Source organism: Abrus precatorius, unplaced genomic scaffold (genome assembly GCF_003935025.1).
Source record: "Abrus precatorius isolate BTA unplaced genomic scaffold, Abrus_2018 Scaffold6, whole genome shotgun sequence".
Lineage (NCBI taxonomy): Eukaryota > Viridiplantae > Streptophyta > Magnoliopsida > Fabales > Fabaceae > Abrus > Abrus precatorius.
In genome coordinates this window covers 20,443,585-20,455,907 of record NW_020874406.1, presented here as the reverse complement: position 1 = coordinate 20,455,907, position 12,323 = coordinate 20,443,585, and the positions used below count along the sequence as shown (strand labels likewise).

Genomic DNA, 12,323 nt, shown 5'->3' with positions numbered 1-12,323 from the left:
TCTTGTTTCAAATTATACGTAGGAAATGGACTTTTGAAGTCCGGTGGAAATTTGAAGGAAATATTGGAATGACAGTAATCAAAGTATGCAAAATTAAATTATCATTTTGGTCCCACAAAATTAGGTTAACAATTAGTTTTAAGATATATCAATTCAGTCCTAGAAAAATGAAGTAATCTTCTGTTTCGAAAAAAGAAACACTAATTTGATTGTTGAATAAAAAGAAAATAAGGTGAATTTATATTATGATTCTTATTTAAAACTCCAGATTCACTCTGAATTCTAGCTCCCACCAATTTGTTCCATTGAGAATAGCATAACTAGGAATACCATACACAAAGGAAAACATCACTTTTTCTCCAATCACCGCAGCACCGACTCTGCAAATATATGTTTCCTACAAATGCATGATAAACAATAAATTAAGTAACGTCACACATCTAATTTGATTCCCCAATTGATTGAAGTCAATCCAAAATTTATGTATGAGTTGGTGACTTTTTTCATCTCTTCGTTCGGAAATTTCATGTTCTGTTCGAGTTTTTACCTGAGTGATCTCTGTCTAATATGACTTCGAGTTTTGTTTGTGGAGCAGAAATTCATGATCTCTATCTCAAGCAACATGCAAAACATCAGAGACAAACAGGTCAAATGTAAACGGTGAACTAAATGTGGTGAAAACTGAAGCAAAATTCATGGATCTGGATCGCCTGCAGTTCTGGCGGGAACTGCAGACTGCAGTTTTTACCTCGCTTAAGCGAATATTTTTCATTTAAGCGATCCACAAAAGGGCTTAAGCGAGCTAGAAGAGACTTTTAATCGAAATTTGCTTAAGCGACCGAATTTGGTTTAAGTGAATTTAAATTTGCTTAAGCCCTGTCAAGCGAAAAAGAAATATTTGAAGCGAAAATGGACTAGAGACCACATGTTTCAGGCAGTATAATTAGCTTGAGCGAATTTTAAATGGCTTAAGCTAATTTTGGTAGGGCTTAAGCGAGCGAATTTGGCTTAAGCTAATTTAAATTAGTTTAAGCCCTCTCAAGCGAAAAAGAAATATTTGAAGCGAAAATGGACCAAAGAGCACATGTTTTAGGCAGTGTAATTAGCTTGACGAATTTTAAATAGCTTAAGCGAAGTTTGGTAGGGCTTAAGCGACCGAATTTAGCTTAAGCGAATTTAAATTAGCTTAAGCCCTCTCAAGCCAAAAAGAAATATTTGAAGCGAAATTGGACCAGAGAGCACATGTTTTTCAGTCACATATTTCGCTTAAACTAATTATTAATCGTTTAAGGTATTCTTACCTCACTAAAGTCAAGACCAACGAATTTAATTATTGTCAAGCGAATGTAAAACAAAGAGCACATGTTTCAGGCAGTGTGATTAGCTTAAGCGAATTTTAAATGGCTTAAGCGAATTTTTGTGGGGCTTAAGCTAGCGTTTTACAAATCTAGCGAAACTTTTTTAGCTTAAGCAAGTTTTATCTGCTTAAGCGAATTTATCAGAAAATGCATTAACCTGTATAACCTGATATAATCGCTTAAGCGAAAATTTGAAGCTTAAGCGAAATATATACGCACTTGGGCCATGTTCAAAAGAAATCAAGCCAGAATAGATTTAGCTTAAGCTAAATTTGGTCGCTTAAGCGAAAGGTACAGAAAATCCAACATAATCCTAATACAGACAACATTCAAGGGGGTCAAAATACAGTTGATTACATATAAATTTTTTAAACTTACATCTTACACAAAAAGGAGTTGATAAATACATATTTAGCTTTAAAACAAAAGAAGTTTTAGCAATTGCATAATCAAATTTGATCAAGGATTAAAGTATTGGTATCATGAAGTTGTCCCTGCAAAATAAGAAGAGACATTATAAACAATAATGGATGGAAAAGAAATCATGATATTTGGTTTGATTTAAGTTGATAGTCTTACTGTTAACAAATCCGTGAAACTTAATTGATTGACTAATGCTTGAGGGGGATCATAACATGGAGGCGCTGAACAATGAACTTCAAATGAATCTGAAAGCATTGGTTGATATTCCTAAAACATTCAATGACCGCGAAATTTATGATATGGTTATAATAAAAAAAGTTAAAATAAATGTATTGATTGATAATTAAAGTAATCATAAAAAAGTACCTGAGATGTTGATTGACCTAAAGTTGGGGTTTTGTTCTTCTTTCTTTTTGCTTGTAATTCAACCCAACCTTTGAATCTTTTACACTCTTTCCTCTTAATGGTTGGTCGTTACTTGAATCCCTTAGGTTGTGTACCTTGATTAGTGACGTTATTTACACCATCGTTCCTATTCTTGTCATTATCTTGTGTTTGTAAGAGAAGCTTTGCGATGTGGCCCACTAAAGTGTTAATACTGTCATAAACTAATTGACAATATTTTTTTGAACTAGAAACCTCATAGGTTAACCTAATCATTTTATATGCTAGGTGTTGGTATCTCCGTGTAGTAGAAAGTATAGGATCTCCTTCCACTTGTATGCCTTTTACATTGTGAATAATTCCACAACGGCCTTCTGTTGTCCATCTCTTTAGTATGTATTTGTCAGGAATAACCTGTACATCATTGGCTTCAAACACTTTCAAAGCATGACAGCAAAGTAGGCCCATTGTTTCAAACTTTTTACTAGAGCAATTGATAATAGTTGAGGAACTATCAAATGTAACTGTCCATGACCTTTGTTGATTGACTTTAGTAATTACATATTCAATCAAAGAAAGAGTTTCAATCCTTAATGAGATGCAACATGCCAAAAATTGAGCAAACTCTTGTTGAAATAAATTATACATTGTATGTGTGTAAACCTTGACCATTTGTATTAGGATTGGTGACACCTCATATCACAACATGGCTAACTTATGACGGGAGTCATACTCACACTTAAGCTCATGTAACGTTTGTCTTCAACAACCCATTCAAAGTGAGCAAAGAATTACTTGATGTCAACACCATGTTTCATACATGCCTTGAAATCAGAATTTAAGCTTTCACTCAGCTGAGTACTTCGCATTCCAAGGGTTAAACAATTCTTCAGATAACGCGATGCCTATTTCTCCTTTATGGAATACAGTGAAGTAATCCAACTATTTTGTTCAACACTGTATTTTGTAATGAACTTTGTCTAAGCCTCCTCAAAGTCAATTAAACTATCAAAGTGATACATGTATCTTTTCAAATCTCTTAAAAAATGACTTCCTCCTTTCATCAAATTGCCAAGATATTTTATTCCATTTTGCATTAAGTGCCATGTGCATAATGCATAATATGTCTCCGGCATTACATAGACAAGTGCTTTGGCCATAGCTTGATCTTAATCTGTAAAGATTGTTTGAGGTTTTTTGTTGTTGTGTGCTTCCAAAAAAGTTTCAAACAACCATTGAAATGATTCGGCTGTTTCATCGTACAACAAGGCTGCCCCAAAGATAACAACACCTCTGTAATGGTTAAAACCGAAAAATAATGCTAGAGGCCTATTAGCCCGATTTGTACAATATATAGTGTCTAGTGATACAACTTTACCAAAAAACCCATAATTAATTACCATCTTTGCATTCGCCCAAAAAAACATTTGTGATTTGCTCCTCCGCATCCATCTGGTATGCATGAAAAAAAGTTGGGTTGTCTAGTAATTGCCGTTAAAAGTATTGCATTAGACAACCGACCTCACCGTATACCATTCCTCTTTGTCTTTTTGCTCTAAGATAATTTTTTTGCGTCCAGTCAAGTATACCCAACATTAGCTCGATGTCTTGCAAGTGTAGTCATTAGTTGAAATGATGCTTTTTGTCGTGATCCGGAAGCCTCAACCGAATCAATTTCATGAGCTTAGACTTCAGTTATATTACGATGTGAAGTAAGCATGTGTGTTGTTTTGGGAAGTTGTAATTGGTGATTATGCTCTTCAACAAACTCACGAGTGACATATTTGTTGTTGTTTGCCAAAGACAATGATATCCTTGCAAGACATTCAGTTCTAGTTTCTGGTCGATGTTTTGTGACTTGGGGTTTTCTATTATCTTCTTGTCAATGTCTTTCTTTACAACAAACATATCCACAACCCGTAATGACATCATCTACCTTTTGCTTGTTAAAATATTGTTTCCCGACTCCAAATCCTGACAGCTTGCCATATTCACACCAATATCGTCATGCTTGTTCAAGACTCTCAAACTCTTGCCCAACAGTTGTTTTCCTTGTGACATCCATTCTTCAGTCCAATAAAATAACAGTAAACATGATAAGTATTTATTCCAGTAATGTTAAATAACATATGTAATGGTAAAATGTGCACCTTTAGTATGTTTGAAGACTTTCTTTGTCACAATCTCACCTGAAATGGAGTTTAATGCTACAAACTTGTGTTGTTTATCCTCACCGTGAGTGTGAAATAAGTCCTTACTAAACTTCAGCAATGATAATATCCTATACTTGAATATTTCACCAAGAGCAAAAATAGAAGAAATCACTTTCTTCAGAAATAAGTAACCTAATATATCCTTGGTGCCAAAAATCCTGTAAAAATCACTTAAGCCATACAGAAATCGCTTAAGCCTTATTCGCTACACAATCTGCTTAAGCCAAAAATTTCACTTAAGTGACTTTTCGCTTAAGCGATTGAAAATCGCTTAAGCAAAATATGCAACTGTTGGTTTTTAAAAAACTGGAATCACAAACTCTCATTTCCATTCCAAGCCTTTCTATCCTTCTCTCAAAGTTCAGAGCTTTAATCTTCCCCAAACGTCTCTCTTCTCACATTCAGTTCAAGGGCAAGCTTCCATTTTTTAACTCAGGTACATAACGAATGCTTAAGGCATGACTTCAATATTGTTATTGGTTGCTATAAAATCATTTTCTCTGTCGCTTAAGTGTCCAACAATGCTATTATTCTTAGCTTTTGCATGAGATTATAAGGCTTTCATGTGTTGAATACTGTGATATATGAATGAGATTAGCATTATTGTGTTTATGTTGGACTAATTCAGAATATTAAGTTTAGGGTTTAGGGTTAGTTTTATCGCATCTGTTGGAAACCTTTGTTGGAAGCCTCTATATTTTTCGCTTAAGCGGGTTGAGGTCGCTTAAGCGAAAATTGAATCATGGGGAAAGCTAAAGGTTGAAGCTTTCGCTTAAGTGACACAGTCCAGCTTAAGCGAAAAATACAGAGGCTTAAGCGAAAAACAGGGCTTAAGCGATTTTACCTTAATCTTGTAATTTATTTTTTGTTTTCGGATAACACCAAAGAAGTCTATTCCTCAAAGAAAGAGGCAAAGACCTGAAGTTGGGCAAGCTTCACAACATGATGAACCTACTGAACAATATCAACAATCACAAGCTCAAACTGAAATAGAAACCATATCATTTGATAGATTTAGGTTCAAAACTAGGGCCAAGGCTCAGAGATTTCTTGACTTACAATCTAGGGAATTGCTACCTGAGAGGAAGGTCTCTTTAGAAGAAGGACAATATGAAGAGTTTTTGCAAGAGATTATAAAAGGAAATGACAATTCTTGGTAAACCTCCCTAATCGAACTCATGAGGTAATTGTCAAAGAATTTTACGTAAATGCATGGCCATTGATCCCACACAAGTCAGATCGAAAGTCTTGGGTTTGAAGACACACAGTTGCTTATGACAGAGATGCAATTTCAGCCCTATTAGGCAACCCTCTGACCTTAGGGGAAGGGGAGCTATGCCAATACTAACAACATTGAGCATCTTTGTCAGGTTTTTCAGATGACATAATAGCTAACACCTTATGCATCCTTAGAAAATCATATGAAACAAATGCAGCGAAGAAGCCAATGCACTTCAAAAGGCAGTATTTGACTACTTTGGCCCAAATATGGGCATTTTTTCTCTTTGCCAACATAGCCCCAACCACACACACCTCAAATGTCTGGATGCCCCGAGCATATCTGATATACAGCATCATGTAGGGGATGTTTGTTGACATAACAGCCATAATTTTAGATGAGTTGCACCAGTTTGTAATGTCCAGTACCTCCAGTACTGCATCAACAACAAAACCTTTAGGATTTCCATCACTAATCACTGCTTTGTGTGCTTCCCAAGGTGTTACAATTCCAGACACCTCCAATCAAACAATCAACTTGAAGAAACCAATTAATTACTAGTTCAAAAAAAATTATTGCACCAATCCAATGAAACAATTGGTAGGAGATTCTTCTTAACCATCTTCATTTGTACCACCTACATCACAACCAACACAACCACGAACACAACTATCTATGTCTAAAGTGCCACAAACAGATCCAACTCTCATATGCCATCTGACTCATATAGAGCAACAATTGGTAGCAAACAATCGTGCTTACACTCACCTAAACGAGTCCTTCTACAAGTAAATGTTCTCTCATTTATTGTTTTAATTACTCTTGTAATTTTTTATTTTAACATTAACTTCATCATATCTTTCCACAGGTTCACTCTACACCAACATCACGGTTAAGAATCTGCTTTCCCATGGCCCACACCCGAGGCTTTTGCAGAAGCTGTATCATGACCTGGAGATAACCCTACATTCACATTTCAACATGAAACTACACAGGATCCAGATCGACAGCCAGAGGAAGGACCTCACGACGACATTTAGGACATTGAGGAAAATGATTGGGGAGATGTACAAGAAGGTCAACAATTAGAGGAAGAAGAGGGACATGATGAGGGAGATGAGCCACAACCCATGCAAGAGGATGACAATGTTGGACCCACATGATTACAATTACGATTTTAGTGTAATAGATTTTAATGAGTCAACATTTTGTGTTATGTTATGTAATGGAGTTCATTTGTAGTTCTTGAATGCTTATTCCTATAGTTCTCGTTAATGGATTTCCTTTGGAGTTCTTGAATACTTATTTCTATAGTTCTCATTAATAGATTTTAATATTTATCCAAATTGGTAACCTATATTATATTTCATTGTTTTGTGTAAGATGTAAGTTTGAAAAAATTATATGTAATCAAGTGTATTTTGGCCCCCTTGAATGCTGTCTGTATTAGGATTATGTTGGATTTTCTATACCTTTCGCTTAAGCGACCAAATTTCGTTTAAGCTAAATTTATTCTGGCTTGATTTCTTTTGAACGTGCCCCAAGCACATATATATTTCACTTAAGCTACAGATCTTCGCTTAAGCAATTATATCAGGTTGTACAGGTTAATGTATTTTCTGATACATTCGCTTAAGCGGATAAAACTCGCTTTAAGCTAAAAAAGTTTCGCTAGATTTGTAAAACGCTAGCTTAAGCCCTACCAAACTTCGCTTGAACCATTTAAAATTTACTCAAGCTAATTACACTGCCTGAAACATGTGCTCTCTGGCCCATTTTTGCTTCAAATATTTCTTTTTCGCTTGAGAGGGCTTAAGCTAATTTAAATTCGCTTAAGTCAAACTCGGTCGCTTAAGCCCTACCAAAATTAGCTTAAGCCATTTAAAATTCGCTCAAGCTAATTACACTGCCTGAAACATGTGCTCTCTGGTTCATTTTCACTTCAAATATTTCTTTTTCGCTTGAGAGGGCTTAAGCAAATTTAAATTCGCTTAAGCCAAATTCGGTTGCATAAGCGAAAAATATTCACTTAAGCGAGGCAAAAACTGCAGGTGATCCAGATCTAAAAATTATATCCTCAGAATTATACTTTCCTTTTCTTTTCAACAGCGTATTTCACTTTTATCTCTTGGTGTTCAATCCGTTCACTTTGACATTATGAATTTATTAATGGCAAATGTTTACAGGTCCCATTAAGGAACAAAAACAGAATTTCAGAAAACATAATAAATATATCTTCCCGGTGATTTTTAATGCAATTCAACGCAATTTTCAATAAAAATTAAGATTTTTAATTTCTTAACAAATGTTGTAAGAAAACTAATTTGTAAGAGCCTTTATTAATATGCAAAATTGTTTCTATCGAAAGTATTTGTTACGGTACTCTTTGTTTATTAATATGCAAATCTGTATGTTGGTATCATATTGCCGGCCAGGCATAGAGCAAAAGGTATATTTTATTTAGTTATTTATGAGGTTTTTACTACATACCTATCTATAATAGATCTGTGAAACAAAAAGGTTTTGATTTGGTTTTCTCCATTCTTTCTTTCTAAATTGAGAATAAACTTAACATCGAAGCCTCTGGAGTTTCAATTTTAAGTCCAAAGTCACGGAAAGAAAAGGTAAAACATTTGTGTTTGTGAATCTTTCTCTATACCTCTTTCTTGATTTTCTTTTTCTTGTTCTGTTTGCAAATAGTTGCTATATTGTAAGAACTTAATTGCTGAACGAATTCACTAGAACTGCGCTTTGGACATGGAAGTTAAAATCACGGGATGTTGTAGGCTTCATGCATGTCTTTCACTCTGTTCATGGAATAAGTATCATTTGTTCATTTTCCTTTTGGCTTGACTGCCATTGCGGCAAACAAATAACAAATCCTCTAAAATTTTACATTTAAAGTAGAAACCAAATGATTAATAATATTTATAATAAAATTATTAATGTTCTTCGTTAGGTACTCGTGAGGGAACATATCTTATAATTATTCGAAAAAAAAAAAAAAACTCTTATATTTTTATATATTTCTCTTCTCTCCTCCCTAGCGAAAGAGGAAGAATGCATTTCTGTGAAGAAGAATAATAAATACACATAGAGAGAACACATCAGGTGAGGGTAAATTTTCATGAAATGAACTAACATTATTTTAAACATTCATCTATAATCAAAATTTAGCTTCTCTTGTCATCTTAGTAGGCGCTCAAATGTACATCATCCTAAACTCATCTGTATATACAGAGGATGTATCTAAGGAGAGAAACTTTTTTTTTAATGAGAGTGAGATGTGTAAATCTGAACTATATAACTATATATATGAAAGTTCATGATTGGAAAATTTTAAAAATTGTATGATCAATATCATTTTTTGCTTCATATAAATTAAATTAAACCCGAACTTAATAAGACTGGTATATGTTGAAATCATGCACTCAGCTATTTTAATTTGATTTAAAATTCTCTAAAACATTTGAAATTTAATCACTGACAAGTATTACTCTATAGTGCTTTTGTAATAGGAAAAAAAACTCAGATTACATCATATAAAATGGTGTACTAGTAATTAATTTTGTTTCATTGATAGAATTATGTTCCTTATTTACATAGGATTAACATATTAATTTGGAGCAACATTTATAGATGGAGGAAAATGACAATAATAGAGGGACGAGAACATACAATGATGTTGATCCTCATCCACAAAGAAAATTGAAGTCATTTGAGAGTTTGTGGAACTATGGTGAAGCACTGCTGAACACACCATATAGACTAGTGGATCGGGTTATGGGTCGATCGATGGATGAAGCAGAGTTAGTGGAAGTGAAGAAGAGAAGTCAACACGAGATGAAGAAAACGTTGACATGGTGGGACCTAATCTGGTTCGGAATGGGGAGTGTCATAGGTTCGGGCATCTTTGTCCTCACAGGACTCGAAGTTAAGAATGATGTGGGACCCGCTGTTGTTTTGTCTTACGTTATCTCTGGGACCTCTGCCATGCTCTCTGTCTTTTGCTACACTGAGTTTGCTGTGGAAATTCCCGTGGCTGGTTTGTTTTTCTCTTTCTGTATCTAAGCAAACAAGTTTATTTATTAAACTAAAAGAATACTTAATCCCTAATTATTAGGGTGTTGCTAATCAGTTTTTTAAGATATTAGTTAATAATTAAAAAATTGTAATTATGATTTTTTTAACAAATTTTTCACTTTTAGTTTTTTAGTCACTGTTTAACATTTGCCTTATTTCTTTGTAGGGGATGGATTTGAAAATAATGTCTTTTTAATATAAGAATGAGAATGATAAATTTAGACAACACAATTATATCCATACAGATGGTTATAATTGATTTTTTTTTTAAATTATGTCACCAGTTATGTAATTTTTTTAAAAAAATTCCACAACTCATGTGTTTTAATGTTATTCATGATAAGATTCAACAATTAAAATTCATTTTAACTTTCTCTTATGAAAAGACGTTCTCGTTTAATATGTCCCCTTTGATCATGTGCCTAAATGTTTAACTTTTGATTCCTCATGAACTCCAAACTACTTAGCTTGTTATAAAATTCTCTTATCATTTGCAAAAGATAAAGATTAATATATTAAATTGTATTGATAATTTTGTATCATTAAAAACTATTAATTTTTACAACGATTATTTCAAAGTTATACTTAAATATTATTTATTTAATTAATAATATAAAATTATTTATATTCATAGTATATTAAAATTAATTTTATTAAAAGTAGTAAAATTTTAGTTAAAATGTAATTTTTTTGTGTTATTATAACAAGGTGAAATAAATTATAAGTCTAAAGAAAAAGCTTAGTCACAATAATAATCTTACCTTATTCAATCTAGATTAGTTAAATGTTTGGTATAAGATTCAAATATTAATTCTAAACAGAAAAAAAAAGGTGTATTTCATGCAAAATGAGATTATGTACGTGGAAATCTCATTGAATGGCGAATTGATGCACTTAGGTGGTTCCTTTGCTTACCTCAGAGTGGAGCTTGGTGATTTTGTAGCCTACATAGCTGCAGGTAACATTCTTCTTGAGTATGTGATTGGTGGTGCTGCAGTGGCACGTTCATGGACATCCTATTTTGCTACCCTTTGCAACCAAGATTCAGATAAGTTTCTCATCCAAGTCAATGGCCTTGAAAATAACTACAACCAGCTTGATCCCATTGCTGTTGTTGTTCTCATTATCATTGGTATTTTTGCTGTTTTCAGCACAAAGGGTTCCTCACGTTTAAACTACATTGCCTCAATAGTTCATGTAATTGTGTTACTATTCATCGTAGTTGCTGGTCTAACCAAAGCTGAAGCCAAAAATTACTCTGATTTTGTACCCTTTGGTGCTCGAGGGATCTTCCAAGCTGCTGCAGTGTTGTTCTTTGCTTATGTTGGGTTTGATGCGGTTTCAACAATGGCTGAAGAGACAAAGAACCCTGGAAGAGACATACCTATTGGTCTTATAGGTTCAATGACATGTACCACACTTCTATATTGCATGTTGGCAGTGACACTTTGTTTAATGCAAAAGTACACAATGGTTGATGAGAATGCTGCTTTTTCTGTTGCATTTGAAGCTGTTGGAATGAGTTGGGCTAAGTACATTGTTGCATTAGGGGCTTTGAAAGGAATGACTAGTGTTCTCCTTGTTGGGGCAGTGGGTCAAGCAAGGTATCTCACACACATTGCTAGAACTCACTTGTTGCCTTCGTGGCTTGCAAAAGTGAATCAAACAACAGGGACACCAATTTATGCTACAATTGTTATGCTTGGTGCCACTGCTATAGTTGCATTTTTCACAAGCCTTAATATTTTGGCTAACCTCCTTTCAATTTCCACTTTGTTCTTGTTTTCTCTTGTGGCATTGGCCTTGTTGGTTCGCCGATATTGTGTTAGAGGGGTTACTACACGTTTTAACATAGTCAAATTCATTGTGTGCATTGTGCTCATTTTGGGCTCTTCAGTGGCCTCTGCTGTTTATTGGGCCCAAAGTACAAAATGGGTTGGCTATACTATAATGTTACCTATTTGGTTTGTGGGAACAATGGGGATTTGGCTTTTGGTTCCACTTGCAAAGAAGCCTAAGGTTTGGGGTGTGCCACTCGTGCCATTTTTGCCATCAGCATCGATTGGCATCAATATTTTCCTTCTTGGGTCATTGGATAAGGCTTCATTTAAAAGATTTGGAGTGTGGACTGCAATTTTGTTGGTATATTACCTATTTGTAGGATTACATGCATCTTATGACATAGTAGAGGCACAGAAGGAGGAGAAGAAACTAAAGACCGAGGCTCAGCTAAAGTTGGATGAAGAAAATGGTGATCCACCGGTGACAGGGTCAGCTACAAAAAATTAAAATTATGTATAGCAGGATTATTAACACATTGATGGTTATGTGATTGTTGTTATATATGTTCCACTTTGTATGTGATTATTGTTTTGGTGAACAAGTTTGTCAAATAAGGTTTGTTTGTATAAATGGTATTTTGTTTTCATTTTATTTTATTATAGCCTTCTTTAGTTCCTATATGAAACCATCCATACATGGAAGATTTATTAAAAAAGACCACCTTAATTTAGTCACTAAGAAATGATACTTGTGGATAATGTTTAAATGATGTGAAGAATATAAATCATTTTAGCCTTTTGTTTCTACCAGTTCATTGATTTAGTATATAATTGTTGATCCTCTTTCCTTTTTTCCCCAAAA

At 34.1% G+C, this 12,323-nt stretch overlaps 1 protein-coding gene across 1 annotated transcript; it reads left to right on the top strand.

Annotated features, from left to right (window-relative positions):
• Positions 1–9,314: 9,314 nt before the first annotated feature.
• LOC113870360 (cationic amino acid transporter 1-like) lies at positions 9,315–11,969 on the top strand. The gene is made up of 2 exons (XM_027506954.1): positions 9,315–9,642; positions 10,579–11,969. The coding sequence occupies exons 1-2, from the start codon at positions 9,381–9,383 to the stop codon at positions 11,967–11,969; spliced, it is 1,653 nt and encodes a 550-aa protein (XP_027362755.1). The 5' UTR covers positions 9,315–9,380.
• Positions 11,970–12,323: the final 354 nt, after the last annotated feature.

What these genes read in the sequence shown, in the direction of transcription:
- LOC113870360 (XM_027506954.1), top strand. Translation starts at nt 9,381, where the DNA reads ATGGGTCGATCGATGGATGAAGCAGAGTTAGTGGAAGTGAAGAAGAGA. An exon ending in TGTGGAAATTCCCGTGGCTG is followed by an intron (nt 9,643 to 10,578) that starts GTTTGTTTTTCT and finishes TGATGCACTTAG; the next exon opens with GTGGTTCCTTTGCTTACCTC.